The sequence below is a fragment of the Erythrolamprus reginae genome, chromosome 1 (genome assembly GCF_031021105.1).
Source record: "Erythrolamprus reginae isolate rEryReg1 chromosome 1, rEryReg1.hap1, whole genome shotgun sequence".
Lineage (NCBI taxonomy): Eukaryota > Metazoa > Chordata > Lepidosauria > Squamata > Dipsadidae > Erythrolamprus > Erythrolamprus reginae.
Window position 1 is genome coordinate 313,305,716 of NC_091950.1, and position 18,162 is coordinate 313,323,877.

General features: G+C 36.2%; 1 protein-coding gene across 1 annotated transcript in view; it reads right to left on the reverse strand.

Annotated features, from left to right (window-relative positions):
- HBS1L (HBS1 like translational GTPase) overlaps nucleotides 1–18,162 on the reverse strand; it is a 49,564-nt gene that overhangs the window by 18,587 nt on the left and 12,815 nt on the right. Inside the window, exons 5-6 of the mRNA XM_070733588.1 lie at nucleotides 3,037–3,145; nucleotides 41–300 (exon numbers count right to left, since the gene is read on the reverse strand). Of these exons, the coding sequence (XP_070589689.1) occupies nucleotides 41–300; nucleotides 3,037–3,145 (369 nt within the window). The remainder of the gene's footprint in view (nucleotides 1–40; nucleotides 301–3,036; nucleotides 3,146–18,162) is intronic.

The window sequence follows — 18,162 nt, forward strand, 5'->3', positions numbered from 1 at the left end:
GAGGAACTACATATATTTTTTCGCACCAAAATAAATATACCTATTACTACAAGATTAAGCAAATGTTTTCCTCCTTGTCTCTTCTCCAACTCAGCTTTTATATCGAATTGTTGTTTGGATTTTCCAGACTTTTTCACAGGAGTTGGTACCACTGATGGCTCTTCTGATGCTTGAATGGTCTGGGAGGGAAAAGTTGATTTAGGTAGTATCTCAACTATTCCCATATTTGCAATGGTATCTCCAGCAGAGAATCCTTTTTGTGGCATAAAGGTATTATGTCCATTCTCTTCTACATTTGCACTACAAAAAGCAGAGCATGAATGTGAGAATGCACATTTCAAAAGACTACAGATCAAAATAAAATTATCTATATATGTATTTACAATCTCAGATGGAAGAAAAAAATGACGACAGTGAATTAACTACTGTATAAATAGTTGGTAAGTTCTATATATATGGGATTATGGCGGGAAAAGTATATTACTCTATTCCTTTACTAAGCTTCAAATAAGAATTATGAGGGCGTTTTTCTGCTTGCCGCTACAAAAAGCATTCAGATAGTATACAAAATTATTCTAACCCTGCTAAATTGTTATTTGACAAACAGCTTCTTCCATTTACCCACTAAGTTTCTTGTCTTGAGATGCAATGTTAGGAAAGATAAACAACCTGTCATGCATTATGTTGCGTAATGAGTTATAAAGAGCAGCTTCTAAACAGACAAGCCCTGTAGGGACAGGCCATATGGAATTCTCATTCATCTCAACCAGACATTTCTTATATCCCAAAGTGTGCAGCAAGGGACAATTATAAAATGTATTATTGTTTCAAACTTGAAACAATAGTGTATGTCATTTCAGCATATATGGTGGGACACTTTAGAAAATATGTGTGCTATAGCAGAATTATAATAATTATACTTATAGTTGTAAATACCAATTATAGGGTTAAATATTTTTTTTAAAACTCCTATCATGCTTTAAAGCTAAAAAAAACCCTACCTTGTTGGGAATAGTTTTACTTTTGTCTTATATTATCATTAAAAGTCCCTTAATCCAGGTTTTAAAGTTAGAAAACAAGAAAACATATTCAGGATCTCTTAGTCTTAATCTCTATGGCATAAATTCTCTGTTTTAAATTACAGTAGTCTGGTTATATATTCTGATTTAAGAATGTGAATTTTAAATACCTATAGAAAACCTAAGCTTCACTTAGTCTTGTATTTTTTTCGAAGAATGTAGGAAACCAACACAGAAGGCAAATGTCCAGCAGGGGAAAATGTGCAACTGTGTTGCAGCTTCAATTAACTAGTCTAAATATGAAATGGTGCTGCTTTTTGTGAAGCAGGAACCCAATGATATTCAGAGCTATAGTAGGGATTAGCAATTGATGGCATTTGGTCCTCATTAAGAAATCCTGAAGCTTTTTTCTTTTATTAACTTTTAACTATAATATGTAGCTCTCTATTTTATTATCCAAATAGTTAAAAACTGGATTACGTGCAGAACAGAACTCAATAGAACAGGCAGATTGTGGACAGGTCATGTCCAGTCTAAGTCCAAACTGGTCTGAAAGGAAGAGGTGGGGAGGGAGGGAGGCCAATTATTTAAGTAAGGTGTGGTTGAACAGAAGCACAGCAGAAGCAATGGCGACATGAAACTAAAGGTGAGAAAGGGGGAGAAAGAAGGGAAAAAATAAGAAAAGCAAATGCACAGGCCACAGAGGAATGAAGAAAATGGTGAGTGAGATGCACCAGCCCTGCTCTACTCATTCCATTAGACTCTTTCATGTTCATTTTAACTAACATTTCGAACAACCAAAATGTTCCAGGATTCTGTTCAACTGCACTACAACCTTGCCTGAAACTGTTAGCTGAAACTCAAGCCACAAGATGTTTTTCCCATGCCAAGAATAATACATATTTTCTCTATTTGTAAATACACCACCACTAGAGACTCAGAATGCACAGGTTATCTATCAAATTCTTAAATAACATACTGCATTTAGATGGAATAGTCACTTCTACAAGAAAATAGAACACAGTAAATAAGATGTAGTAAAGTAAGATACTGGTCCATCATTCAAGAGATCAGTCAGTAGGAAGGCATACAGACAACGTATATTACATGATGTGGTATATAACACGGGCATCTGAAAGAATGACCCAAATGTCTTCCCTCTCTTCTGAATTAATTGCATTTCACAAAAATTATCTGGGCAAAAAATTAATTTACAATGCTCTAATCTGAATTCACCTCAGAATAATCTGGCAATCTACAGAAATATATTTTAAAATGACATTGTTGTTCTACCTACAATATGTACTAATTTTTTTAAAAACCCACAAATGTCAGATGCCTTTTATGTCAACTTAAACAAATGAAACAAGAAGTCATGCCATAGAGTGTGTTTTTTTTAAAGTAATTTATTGAACAGATTTGCACAAACACTTTAAATTCTTCAAAGTACTGTCCTTGGGCCTCTACACATTTTTTCCAGCGACTCTGCCATGATCAGTACGTGCCCTGGAAGGTGTCTTTGGATCTTTTCTATGGACGAAAAACGCATCTTGCCACAATGCGCTATGAGTCAGTGAGTTGGTGCCGAACACCAGGTGCCAACGCTGCCCCATCCCACCCCAATAATCCTGACGTGCCCCAGCAGACTTCTTTTTGTTCCCAGCCCTGAAAGGAACCTGTTTTTCGTCTATAGAAGAAATCCAATCAGCCGTGATGAAGACCTTGCGAGAGGTCCCTGAAGACGCCTTCCAGGGCACGGACCGGTCATGGCAGAGTCACTGGAAAAAAATGTGTAGAGGCCCAAGGACAGTACTTTGAAGAATTTTAAGTGTTTGTGCAAATCTGTTCAATAAATTACTTTTTAAAAAATTGCATTACTTTTGCAATGCACCCAGCATATATGCATATATAATAGTAAATCTTTACCAAAAAGCAGAACAAAACAAATATCAATAGAGCTTCATTATTCGAAAAAAAGAGCTCACAGAAATGTATTTTGAAAGGAATAAGGTCTTACCATGGGACTTCAAAGCCAGTAGCTTTCTTCTTTCCAGATACGGTCATTTTGGTAACTTTTGGCACAATGTCAGAATCTGTTTTGATAACTTGGGAATCTCTCACTTTTCCTAGCAGAATGAGGAAAAAAAACTATAAAATAAAGCAAACTGAGTAGATATCTAGATTGGCCTGCACAATAGGCTGATAACAGATTGTACAAAATAGCTTCTTAAAAATTTAGAACAAGAAAAATATGAAAAATTAGAGTGGACATAATACATTCTGAGTACATTTCTAATTTGAGATCTGATGAAGATCTACAGAATCCTAGGTCTTGTATGAAATTTGGTAAGTAATGGTGAAAATCAATGATCATGCTAATCTATTTCCACTATGACTTTTCTCCTTCTCACTTTAGTCTTCAATCCTTTCTACCAGTTCCTTATACATTGCTTGAAGGATCTGATCCATCAACAGGAATTGGATATCAAATTATTTATTCATCCATCCATTCATTCATTCATTCGATTTCTATGCCGCCTTTTTCGAGGCGACTCAGGAATGTTGTCATTTTAAAAAACATATATCATGAAATGTCCAGTAGGGGAAAAAAACCAGATTTTTTTTATTTCTAACTTAAAATTTGTTTTGTACATTAAAATTTGATATATCCTTACAACAGATCCCCCTCATCTTCAATTCCACATTATATTTCTGATAATTGAATTGTCTTGCTTCTCTCTTTGACTCAATATTGTCCAAAATAGATTGTTTAGAATTACATTGTATACACATCTTTAAATCATATTAATATCGTATTAGCTTTTTTGCAGGCTTTTGGCTCGGTTTATTTCCATTGCAATAAACTACATCTTACATGCCTACTATTGATCATTGACATTTATTCTGGTTTTGATTATAATTTTTGAAATGCAAATATCATAATAAATATTATAAGGGGAAGAACCATCTTGTTCAAGTCAATTGGAAATGGCAAATTCTAGTGGGAATATATTGAAGTACTGTATATTTACTAGTGGTAATATATGATGTTAAATATACTGCTCAAAAAAATAAAGGGAACACTCAAATCACACATCCTAGATCTGAATGAATGACATATTCTCACTGAATACTTTGTTCTGTACAAAGTTGAATGTGCACAACAGCATGTGAAATTGATTGTCAATCAGTGTTGCTTCCTAAATAGACAGTTTGATTTCACAGAAGTTTGATTTACTTAAGAGTTATATATTGTTGTTTAAGTGTTCCCTTTATTTTTTTTGAGCAGTGTAGTTAGCTTAGAATGGGAATGCAGTTCTATACAACTTTCAGATTATTTCAACCTATATATTTTTTTTCAGTTTAAAAAACAAATCCCTAAATTCTGAGGTTTTGGGAATAATGTTCAAAACAAATATATAACAAATTTATGGAATTTATTTTAGGCACAGAATGCGGCTCTCCTTAATTCAATTTGTGTTTGCCATTCCATCTACATGCAGGGAAGCAGAAGTAGGATTCAACAGGTTCTGACCAGTTCTGGAGAACCAATGGCAGAAGTTTTGAGTAGTTCAGAGAACCGGTAAATACCACCCCTGACTGGCTCTGCCCCCATCTATTCTATGCCTCTTGAGTCCCCGATGATCAGGAGGAAATGGGGATTTTGCAGGTACCTTCCCTTGGAGTGGGGTGGGAATGGAGATTTTACAGTATCCTTACCCAAGCCACGCCCAAGCCACACCCACTGAACTGGTAGTAAAAAAAGAAATTGAATCCTACCACTAGAGGAAAGGTTTCATTGGGGCACCTGGAAGTTCTGTCTTAGCTCAGTGTTCTTCAACATCTTTATAAATGACCTTGATGAGGAGATTGAAGTACTGTACACTTGCAGATGACCCAAGATAGGGGGAATTGATAGACCCAAGTTTTGTAAGGATCTTGACAGATTTGGGCATTAGGCTCTGTGCAACAGGATGCAGTTCAGGGTAAGAAAAGTAGGGTCCAAATGCACAGTTACAGTACTATAGGCAGTACCTGGTTCAACAATAGTGTCTGTGAGTGTTGACAATCACTCAAGTATGAGACAGCAGTGTGCTGCAGCTGCCAAAATACAGTCGTAAGCTGTACGGACAGAAGGATAGAATCAAGATCATGGGAACTGATACATTGGAAAAGGCCACACTTGGAATACTATGTCCAGTTCTGGTCACCAGATATAAAAAAGACGCTGAGGCCCTAGAAGGAGTGCAGAGGAGAGCAACAAAAATGATAAGGGGTCTGCAAGTTTAATCACATCATGAACCGCTAAGAGAATCAGGTATGTTTAGCTTAACACAGAGAAGGCTTTAGGGGTGACATGATAGCTGTCTTCCAATACTTAAAGTGGCATACAAATCCAATAAATAAATAAATACATAAATAAAGGGCTGGCCCAAGGAAGAAGGGGTTAATTTATTCTCCATAGAACCTGAGGGCAGGAAAAGAAGTAAATGGTGGAACCTCCAGTCAGCATGGAAGTGAGGAATTTGCTGACAGTGAGAACAATTAGTCAATGGAATAGCTTGCCTCCATGAGTTTTGGGTGTTCCATCACTGGTTTTCAAGAAAAGATTGGACAACCATCTGTCTGCGATAGTAAAAGGACTCCTGCCTTGAACAGAGGATTGGACTAGAAAATTTCCAAGGCCTATAATTCTTATTCTAAGAATCTTTCTGTTATCGTCCATCCACATTTTTTTCATTTTCCTTTTTAACTTCTGTTGACGTATTTTATACCATATTGCAGAATTATAAAAGATTTAGCATTGCACAAGATGCATCAATAAGAGGGATCCTTCCCACCTATTTACCTCTACTCCCTTCTAGATTATGCTTGCTAACAGTGTACCGAGCTCAGGATCAATGCATCTGACTAGAAAAGACTCAGTCAGCATTATACTAACCACTCAAAAATGTTCAGCTCTTTGCAAATCATTTCTAAATAACTTTCCAAGCAAGAACAATGAGTGATTTAGAAAAAGGTTATTTCCTAAACAGAAAGGGGGTTTCCAAGTAAAAGCCCTGTTTGCTTTCAATTACTGTTTCTTTACAAAGTTCATATACTGTTCTATATTGTTTGTTTAAAATGAGCACCCTAAACATTTACAACTCAATAGTAACTACCTGGCAGCAATTAACAGCTAAAAAGACTAAAAGCCCTCTGGGACTAATAACTGACATCTTTACATTTCATGTGAGCTCTAAAATAGCAAGAATTTAAAATATTTTGAAATGTTTTAAAACAGAATTGATCTTCCAGTTTAGCATAAATGTCAAGAAAAATATCTTAACAGGAAATATTCCATGAAGCACACCCAAGAATAATAGAAATTATTCTAGAAATAATTAGTTTAAATTTTTCCATTTTGTCAGTAAACATGCTAACTGGAAATAAAACATTTCTTAAAAGATATGAAACATATCTACTATAAAACATATTTACTACAAAAGATAGTTAGAAGAGACTACACTGTCCTGGACACAGGATAAAAAAGAAGAAAATTAATGATGTCAACTAGTCTGATCAAATGTAAACCACTATTAAAAGTATTTTGTACAAAGGACTATTTAACATCTGTTTGAAGACCTCCAATGCAGTGAAAAATACCACTACTTGAGGCAAATTACTCCACTGGTTAACTGCTCTTACCATCAGGAAATTCATCATACAGTAGCATCTAACTGAATTTACTTCCCAGCAGTTTCAAGCTATTAGACTTTGTCATGTGCAGTGATGCAACAGAGAACTAGTACCTCTATCGCCTATGTAATAACGCATATGTAATAACCCCTAGATATCTAAAGATTGGTACATCTCCACTCCCACCTCTTATACAGAATAAACAAGTTCCTTTACTCAACCCTCATATTTCCAGTCCTCCTACCATCTTAACAGCCTTCTCTGAACCAATGTCAATTTATCAATGTGGTGCCCAAAATTGAACATAGTATAATTCCAACTGGGACAAATACTCCCTGTGGCCTGGACACTATGTTCCTTTTAATACATCCCAAAGTAGCACTGATTTTCTAACAATTGCATAATACTCCTAGTTCATATTTAACTTTTGTTCAACAAGAACATTCAAATTCTGTTCATATGCAGTACTGCCAAATTAGTTTTTTCCTGCACAATATTTGACTTAAATTTTTCGTACTTAAATGTAGTTGCCTACATTTCTCTCTGTTAATTTTTATTCTATTTAAGAGCATTTTAAAAATCTTTTTAGACCTGTTTAGATCAGTGGTTCTCAACCTGGAGGTGGGGTCCCCTTTGGGGATCAAACAACCATTTCACAGGGGTCACCTAAGACCATGGGAAAAGACAAACTTCCCATGGTGTTAGGAACTAAAGCTTCGAATAGCTCCTTGGAACATATTTTTACAATCCAACCAATCAGGCGTTTACAGTGGGGGTGTCCCTCTGAACTTCCTGCCAATCAGCTTAAAGCTCTGTTGGGAGAATTAGCGCTAGACTTTCGGTTGGGAGTCACCAGAACATGAGGAACTGTATTAAGGTGTCATGGCATTAGAAAGGTTGAGAACCACTGGTTTAGATCGTTCTGAATCTTTTTCTTCTCTTCTAAAATAGCCACTTATCCTACTTGTGCATCTCTATCAAATTAGAATCATCCCCTTAATCAGGGATGGATTCCTTCTAGTTCAGATCAGATCGCCCGAACCGTTAGCAATCGGCTGTTGATGTGACAATGGCATTACAGATCCAGTTCAGTCAGTGCTGGTCTGTGGGTGCCGCACATCTTTTTGGAGAATTTTTGGTGATTTTTTTTACTATTTTAAAGATTTTTCCTGTTCTGCTGCTTGTAAAAGGGCCCTTCCCACTCACCCCTGTGTTTAAACTGACCTTTATTCGTTCGCCTGAAGCACAACCAAATTGCATGAGGGAACGCGCACACGCACGCAAGCGGAGCTAGCACATGCAAAATGTTGCGATGCAAACCGGTGGTAAAGGTAAGTGGAACCTACCCCTGCCCTTAACCCTTTCATTAATAATTAATAATTCAATTCATTAATGTTGAAGAGTACAGAATCCTGCATGGAATTCTGCGCCATTCCATCGTTACTACTCTCTTTCTGACAAAAAAGGATACAAAATTTTCTCAGTAAATATAAGGTAACAGCTCTGTAATTTCTCTGGGCCCTCCTACTTTCTTTTTTGAAAAAAAAAGAACATGCTTTCCTCCAGCCTTCACCAGTTCTATTATTGACTATAGCTAAAATCAAGGGTTTTCTAATCTAATTTATGGGATTTTTCTTATTCTTAAATGTATACTTTACTAATCAAATTAACAAGAAATAAATCAAAGATCAAATAAAAATGGACAAGAAAGTAAACAGCTATTTCCCAAATTTTCAGCTGTTGATTAATATGATTAATTAATATTCCTACGGGAAAAGAAAGCATTACAGGAATTTTCAAAATGTCCTCAGAATTAAAACTTTGTACAATAGATTCAGTTCAAGTTAACTTTAATTATTCTGAAAAGATATTTTTTGTGCACTAAATGTATTTGTTCTGCACCCTTCCACAGTATATTTCCAAAAATAACCTCAAGCATCTGTGATGTCTTCTTATACACCAGATTTTGCTAAATGACTGTAATGTTGTTTCTTAAGCAATTACAGAAAATATTCTGGAATAATATGTAAAACTTTGTGACCATAAATACATATTATAATTAATACTAAATACTGGGTAGACCTAATATTTCTCCAACACATAAACTGAAAGCTTATATAGTCCACGTTGATGTTCTTCAGTAGAATTTCTGTTGAGCATCTGGTTCATTATGAGTATGTAAAACTGAAAGTATAAGATAAAACGAACAGATACTTTTACTACAATGTATTCATGTTTCCAGAAATGACATATTATCTGGCACTAAAACTAACATTATGATACCAGAGGATGGTGCTGTTGTTTTAAGTTTCATTATCTTACAAGTAAATTATAAAGTTCTAACATAACAACTGTATAGTATTTAGAACTTTATAAAATTAGACTGTAGATATTTGATAGTAAACATTAATAAAAAAATACTAATCTTATATTATTAAACTGGATGTGATTTGTCTACCCATGCAAATGAATACTGTAGTTAAGTAGTTTAGACAAAATTGTTTAAAATAAAATTTACATAGAATACACACACCTTAGACATGTACAAATACAAACAGATGATCAATTGCACCTACAGAATCCACTATTTCTCTAGTTACACTGCATACATTTGCTATCGTATTATTTTCAACAATATGATTTAACATAATTTCCTTTTCATTTGACATGTTAATATTAAAAAAATATTTCAATATCATTCTATTTACTAAGATTGTACTGTTAGTACTCAGTGTAGCTTTAATTTGAAACTATCTTAGAAAACATTAAGTTGCATTTAGGTAAAATAACTTGTTTCAACAATATAAGAATTTAAATCTCTGAGCTAAGTACTAAATTCTATATTAATTATTTAAAACGGAGCGGGAAAAACAATGAAAACCTGTGGTTTATAGACTGATTGCCTTCCAGTCAGTATTGACTAGCTTTTTAAAGAAGCAACTGACTTTCTGGCTTCATCTTTGTCTCGATGGTGGAAGATGGAAGGATTTAAATTCAAATTCTTTCATGCCCCACCATCCAGTCAGAGCTGAAGAAGCTTTTTGGATGAGAAGTGAAATGTCTTCAAAGAAAAACTAGAAAACCTAGTTGGCTCTTGAAAAAAGCACCTGTGGGACAAGCATGATCTGGATGACAGAGAATCTCAATAGATATTGATTTATGAATGTAATTGAGCCCCAAACAAGAGTCACGAGTTGAGGTGATCATTAAACAGGTCACTGTGTCCAGGCTCAATTTTACAACTTTTTGCAGTGATCATTAAGTAAACACTGCAGTCATTAAGCATACCCATTTTCACCAAATGGACATTTTTTTGCTAGAAGCCAGAAATAAATGTCAAAATCTGGCCAAAAATGCCAAAGATTTCAGTCACGTGACACTGGGATGCTGCAAATGACTGTAAATGCCAATAGGTAATTAGGGGACTGCCGGGGTATAGTAGTGCCACCATCATCACTTCAAAAATGAGTCATAAGTAGCTCTGGGAGGTCCATCATAACTTCAAGCAGCCGATAAGCAAGCAATCATTGACGAGGACTGCCAGTTTAAGACAATGAAGATGTTTTGGGCAAGATTTCAAAAGTAGTATGCCCATTGTGGTTATTATTAACAACAACAAATATTTGATTCAACTCTTAAGCTTCTTTTACACTTAAAAGCCATACTCTAGATCAATGACGGCGAACCTTTTTTGATTTGCATGCCAAAACAGAACATGTGGATGCACTAGCTTGTGTAAATGTGGCTACACCCTTTCCCCTCCGTGTATGCACACACCCCACACTGCCCCACAAATGCGCACAATCCCCCCTCATCTCCATGTATGCGCACAGGCCTCACTGAAGCCTGGGATGTAAAAAAAACGCCAAAACGGGCAAACTGGAAGTTCAGGAAAACACACTTCTGGTTTGCCGTTGTACTGTTTTTTGCAATGTATGCCATTAATTTTGTCATTACTGCACATTCTCCAAGTTTAAATTGTCATTATATTCAGCAAGTTATCTCTTTCCCAATTTTTTGCTAAATTTTTCTTTGTTGCCATAAACATATAAATCTCTAGAAACGTTCTTCCATTATCCACTCACTTTAGTTTCATTGCAAAGCATGTCATCATTTTTGTTTTTAGGTTACTCATTCTGTTTGAGTCTACTGATGCAATGGAAGAACAAGAATATGATTACATCTGAACAAAGTTTTAATTTGTTGTTTAATTGTGTTGCATTTTTTAATGATATATAAAGTGTTTGATGCATTTATATGGCTATTACAGTTTTTTATTATTTTATTTTGTATATTTTGTTCCATTTTTGTTGCATTATAATAATAAAGAAATATTTAAAACCTTCCCACTTTTATGGCATTTCTTCAGAGAAATTACTAAAACTTAGCTTTCTCATTTATTCTCGACTCAAAGCTTTTTTATGTACTCACTTCTGTACACTTTCTGTAAGGTCTAGGTCCGTGTTCATGCCGTTTAAAATGCTAAGGGTCTCCTGAAGTCAATAAATTAGTAAATTGACTAAATTAAATTAAATTATCTCAGATTGCTTTCAATTAGGACATTGTCCATCTCCCCCCACCCACCCACCATGCGTAATTGTTTTAAATTCACTCTTCACTGAAGCACAACAACTATGACTAACCTATGCCTATTAACTATTCAGCAATATAGATAATACCAATTTATACATACCATCCATCTTAGCTCTTTCATCATAATTGAACATAAAAATTCATTTCCAAGCATAATTCCACTGTAGATGGAATTATTCCACTATCTTTCAGATTTATTATAATTTTCCCTTCACTTAGCTTGGCAAATATACAATGTTTTATTCTTTGATTTCATGTGATAAATTAATTCATGTTTTTTATCATGTGTTCCATTTCTAATCTTCCACGTCATGCTTATAGATGCTGACCTTTTCTGCTTTCAGGTTTTTGGTCAAATCATCCACATTATGCTTAGTTTTAGCCATGCCACGTGCAGCATTCAGTAGTAAAGTTAAGGACACTATACCAGTTTGGTTAAGCTAGTTTTGACTCATGGTTCTATGTGCAAAGGCATGCTGGTTTGATTTTTATTTATAGGTCATAGTGCCAGTAATAGTTGCAAATTAATAGAACATTTTAAAATACTGAATAAATCCTTCCACATTATCTACTATCTAAATGTGTTAGTTAAAGAAACAAATACTTAAATTCTAAATCCAAAAATTGTGAACACTGACATAAATCTAATTTGCAAAAAAAACCAAACCCCCCCCCCCACACACACACACTTAGTTGCATTGATCCTTCTAGACTCGTCAGGCCTACTTTCACAATAGTTCTTGTTATTTAATATTATTGCTATGGGGTGGGGGGGGGGTGTTCCATTCACCAGCATGGTTTTAGGTACTGTGGAATATGCAGATAACCAACTATACATTTTGATCCAGGATGAACAGGTAATCTGGGAGAAGTCCTATCCTGGTACCTGGAGGCTGCTAGTCTAGATGGGAAAGTTAGAAGCACTGACTTAATTCCAGCAAAATTCCAGGCTTTGGTTCAGAAACCTAATTACAGAGATGTTCCATCTTTGTTGTGGATGGGATTACACCTTTCATGTAGAAGTGGCTCATAAGCTTGGAATGCTTTTAGATTCACAAGTCTTGCTTAAAGAACTGAGGTTCCTGACAGGTGGAAAAGGTAACAGACGGTCAGCTATACTAGACTTGATACTAACAAGGTTGAAATGGATAAAGGAGTGAAAATTACAGGAGCTGAATTCAACAAACTAAGAGAAAGAATAGGAAAGATTCCTTGGATGAAAATCCTAGAGGGGAAAAAACAGTTCAGGCTGCTTAGGAGACTCTGAAAAACATGATAATAAAGGGATATAAAAAGAAGAGATGTCTGAAAAGACCAATGTCATCACACAAAACACTCACTTGACAAGCTGAAGGACAAAAAGGACAAATATGAGCAGAATACCAACGAATAGCCCAAATTTACAAGAATGGAGTCAGGAAGCTTAAAGCTCAGAATGAGCTAAGACTTGCAACAAATGCCAGAGGGAGAAGGCAGAAGGGGCATTGGTCTTACCTGATACACTTCTTCTCATGGGGTAGAGAGAGCATCCAGGAATGGATTGACCCCACCTACTCGCTGATTTGACTTAACAACTGCAGTGATTCACTTAACAACTGTGGCAAGAAAGGTTGTAAAATGGAGCAAAATTCACTGAAAAATGTCCTCTAGCAACAGAAATTTTGGGTTATAAGTTCAATTATGGTTGTAAGTTGAGAGCTACCTGTAGATATGTTTGCCTTAAGAAATAGAAGACTGAAAGAGATATAATAGTGGTCTTCTAATACTTACACTGTGACAAAAGGATTGCCACAGGGAAGAGAGTGCTGATTTATTCTCCATAGCACCTGGGGATGGGACAAGCAGCTCATCAGATGAAGATTTAACTTGGAAATATGGAGAAAATTCCTATCAGTGAGAACAGTGGAACAGCCTGACTCTTGAAATTTTGAGTGCTCCATTGGTAAAAGTTTTCAAGAAAATATAAGAAACCATTTGTCCTAGATATTATAAGGACTTCTGCCTTGGGTAGGAAGTTAGACTAGAAGACCTCTAAGGTCTCTTTCAAGCCTAGTATTCTATGATGTTATGATTGTGTAGCTGTCAGGATTCATTGTAATTCATTCTAAATTATATATCTTTGAAGATGGTTTATCTTTGAAGATCATTCAGAACCTTCACCTATACAGAATGAAGATGCTAAAGTGACAAAGTTCCAAAATCATTCCATTAATATCCTGCTTTGCATGCTGCTCCAGATAGCATCTAAACTTAAATCAGAGTCCAAGACAAAATATTTCTCAAAGCTCCAATTTATTGCCACAGCCATTCTGGCATTTTGTCAATCAGCTTCTGCCTGCAATTCAAGGTACTTTTTATTGTTCTTAAAGCTCTTAATGGCTCAGGACCTGAGCAACTTCAGCACACCTGCCCCCAGTGATGTTTGCATGTTTAATAACTGCTTCAAATCCATTCTCTAGGACAGGGGTCTCCAACCGCCGGTCCGCGGACCGGGACCGGGCCGTTGGGGGTTTTCAGCCGGTCCGCGGCGCCAGGGCCCCCTCGGCCTTTCCGCGCTGCCCACCGCCCGCCCGATTTGCCCCCTCTGCTCCTCTGCCACCTCCTGCCTTTCACCGCAGCTCCTCCCGCACCCGGAACGCACGCCCTGCCCGCCTCACATTTGCCGAGAGGACTTTCGCCCCGGGCTCTCAGCAAGGGGGTTTGCATGAGAGGCGGGGCCGGCGGAAGGTGATATTCAATGTCGGGGGCGCACGGGCGGTTTTGCGCGCGCTCCCTATCTCCCTGCTAGCCCACTCGGAATACGTATTCAAAATAAGAAAAGCCTTCGCCGGCAAAGGCTTTTCTTATTTTGAATACGTATTCCGAGTGGGCTAGCAGGGAGATAGGGAGCGCGCGCAAAACCGCCCGTGCGCCCCCGACATTGAATATCACCTTCCGCCGGCCCCGCCTCTCATGCAAACCCCCTTGCTGAGAGCCCGGGGCGAAAGTCCTCTCGGCAAATGTGAGGCGGGCAGGGCGTGCGCGCGTCACCGCTGAGAAGAACGGAGAGAGAACGAGAGTGAGTGAAAGCAACAGACAGCAAGATAGAGAGAAAGTGAGAAAGAGAGAGTGAGAGAAAGGGGGGGAGAGAAAGAGATAGCAAGAGAGAGAGAACAAGAGAGAGAAAGAGCGTGAGAAACAAAACAAGAGAGAAAGAGTGAGAGAGAGAGAAAGCAAAAGAGACAGAAAGAAAACAAGAGAGAGAAAGTGAGAAGAGAGAGAAAGAGGGGGAGAGAGAGAGAAAGAGAGAGGGGGGAGAGAGAGAAATAGAGGGAGAAAGAGAGGGAAAGGGGGGAGAGATAGCAAGAGAGGGAGAGAGAAAGAGAGAGGGAAAGGGGGAGAGAGGGGGGAGAGAAAGAGGAGATAAAGGAAGAGGAGAGAGAGAAAGGAAGAGAAAGAAAGAAAGAGGGATAGAAAGAGAGAGAGAGTGAGAGATGCTCAGTGAGCCTTTCTTTGAAGTTGCCTTTCTTTCTTTCTTTCTTTCTTTCTTTCTTGCTCTTTTTCTTTCTCTCTTTTACCTTTCCTTCCTCTATTTCTTTTCTTTCTCCTTCCTACCTTCTTCCCTCCCTCCCTCCAGTCCTTCCTCTCTTACTCTCCCCTTTCATAAGTTTCCTTGCTTCCTTCCTCTGTTCCTGTCCCTTCCCTCTTTCCTTCTTTCTTCCTTCCTTCCTTTCCTCCCTTCCTTTCCTCCCTCCATTTCTTGCTTTCCTTTTCCTTCCTCCCTTCTTTCCTCCCTCATTCCCTTCTTTCACTCCTTCCTCTCTTACTCTCCCCTTTCACACCTTTCTTTGCTTCTTTGCACCCTTCTTCTGTTCCTGTACCTTCCCTCTTTCCTTCCTTCCTTCCCACCCTCCGTCCATTCATTCACCCATTCCTCTCTTGATCACCCCTTTTACGGCGCCGCTGACAGCTAGCTCCCCCCCCCCCCACCGGGCCATGGAAAACTGGTCTAGCTGAAAGCCGGTCCCTGGTGCAAAAAAGGTTGGGGACCTCTGCTCTAGGACAGTGTTTCCCAACCTTGGCAACCAAAAGATGTCTGGACTTCAACAGCTGGCTGGGGTATTCTGGGAGTTGAAGTCCAGATATATTCAAGTTGTCAAGGTTGGGAAACACTGCTCTAGGAGACCGGCATCCCCATAGATCAAGGAGTTGAGCAAGGGGTTCTATTTGCAGGCCTCCTCTTTAGAACAATTTATCTCTAAACTTCACACTAAACTCAACATAGTTTGAGTTTTATAATGAGAACGAAGGGAAATGAACTAATATCAGTTGGAACTTTCATCATGGGCTGAGTTTGTCTATTGATATTTGATTATCATATATATTTTTTTGTAATTTTATTTGTTTCTGATCATTGTTCTTTTGTTTAGAAGCTTTTACATTTTTAATCTTTAACAAGGAAATATAAACTGCTTAGACTCGGCTTGGAAAAGCAAGCTGTAAGAGCAGCAATAAGTAAATACATGTAAAGTAAGTATTCTGAATATCTTGGCATTTTTTTGAAAACAAGTTACATATGACCAATTTTAAAACTGTTTTCCAGAGCTGTTAAAAGAAATATACAAAGTTATCAATGCTTGCCTAGAGTGAAATGGTAATAATCTAGGACAGATATAAAACCTTATAAAACTAAGTTTTCTATCTAATCTTATTATGGAAATATGAGTTATAACTCACAAGATTGTTACTATATGTGTTTGTGGGATTCCCTTATCAGATAAGATATTTTTCTGCAAAGGGACTTCCAAATACTAAAACAAGCCTTAGATAGAATAACTACCAAAAATAAATTATGTTTCAGTTAAATTATATTGCTTTGAACCTACTGGTTATGTTTTTAACGATGTAAATTATTGGTTGATATACATATCAAAGAAATCCACTATCTCTTTTATAAGCAATATTCTTTCAAAACACTATGCTGGCTTTAACACTGCAAATCAACATCTTAGGGAAAAGATCTTGGAGTGTCATTTTTTCCAGTGTAGGTGTATATAAACTGAATTTCATTTTTTAAAAACATTTCTTACTGCTTCTGACATAAGCCACTTCCTTTCAGAAGCCCACACACAGCTGTATCAGACAGATTCCATGAATTGCAAATGTCCCAAGAGACACTTTTGCACAGACATTCTGTTTAATACTCCACATTTTATTGCTCTGAATAATAAAAAACTAAGCTACTTCAATATTTTTGTTTTCAGTTACATTATTTTGAATGAGGACTTTTTATTTGCAACTATTTTTGTGATCTATGACAGAAAAAAAGATTTCCGAATACTAAGATCTTAACACTGCTTGTTCGTACTAAATAGAGCTATATTTTCCCTTAACCCTACATTAATAAGGAATAATAAAATAATACACTATAAGGCAATCCAAATTCTTCATCCAAAACGTTACGTACAGATTTACATAACTTCTCTTACTCTGGATTATTGTTTTGCATAGTCAGGATTTGCTAGTCATATTAGTATAGATCTCAGAAATCTTAACCTAACGTTCAATTATATTTTCAATTCCTAGTTTCAATAGATTTTGTGCACACTTTTTCAAGCATACTTGAAAAATATACTCACTAGAATTACAGTTTGCCAAGAAATGTAGGAAATATACAATTGTAAGCAGAATGTTCATAACTGTATGTCTATCTTATGTAACACTTCAAGAACAACTCATAACAGTAATAAAATAAAAACAAAAAGCATAAAACAACAAAAACAGAATATACCTGACACCCAAATCCAGCACATATTTTTCTCTACATTTAACCACATGAATAATGGAGATTTAAAAGGTGGACCAAGACACATTGCTTAAGTCCATTGTTAAGAAAGTATAGCTGTTCTCCAATTATATATGAAATATATTTTAAATGTTATGAATGTAGCTATTAAAGGCACATGAGCATGATAATTTAGGATTAGAAATACACTCACATTCAAATTTCCTTTAAGCTTTTAGGCATGTTAGGCGTACTACAAGTATATTATTTAACTTTGTAAAAGAAAGGAATGTAAAATATTATTCAGAATTAAATATTATGATTTCCCACCATTATCCCTGATTCAAAGAAAAACATAGTTTGCATATATTTGAACTATAAACAGAAAGAAAAACAATTTTCCGAGTTTTTTTCCTTTTCTGAATGAATATTTTTCTGAATGTCATGAATATCTTTGCAATTCATGTCTTTTTCTGCTTTTTGTACATTCAAATCCTAGATACTTTTCCTTCTCAAAAACATAGTACATCTTTATACATTTGTAAGGACTGAATCTAAGATTTTCAAAAATCAGATCTTTAGCAATAGCATTCAGTTCTCTTAGAATGGTTTAATCAAGAATTAAGGAATTATATAATAATAATTTAACTATTTGTAAAAAAAAATTAATTTCTATTTTATAGAATTCTAAATACTTAGTTACTCCTATATTAAAAAAATAGTTTGCCACTAATTTATCTAAAGAAATAGTCACCAGAGTTGCCTCTAGATGGAATGGATAGTATACAAATATAATAAAATAAATTAATAATTGCTAATAGGTAGGAATTGATCAGAATCTTGTACAAATAGGCAAATATATAATCCTCAACAAATTCATCTTTCAGACTCTCCTTTGTCCCCAACTAAATAAAAAAAATAAATATAACATAGGATACATGAGTCAAAATGTCTAGTGTATACTAAACATCTTCCAAAGATATCAATAATTTCCCATTGTACCATGCTCACTCCTCAGAATCCTCCTCCTAAAAGACAGGATGCTAGCTCATTCCCAGCATCGATTACATGTAATAAACTGCATTAATTAATTGAAGTTCAATCAAA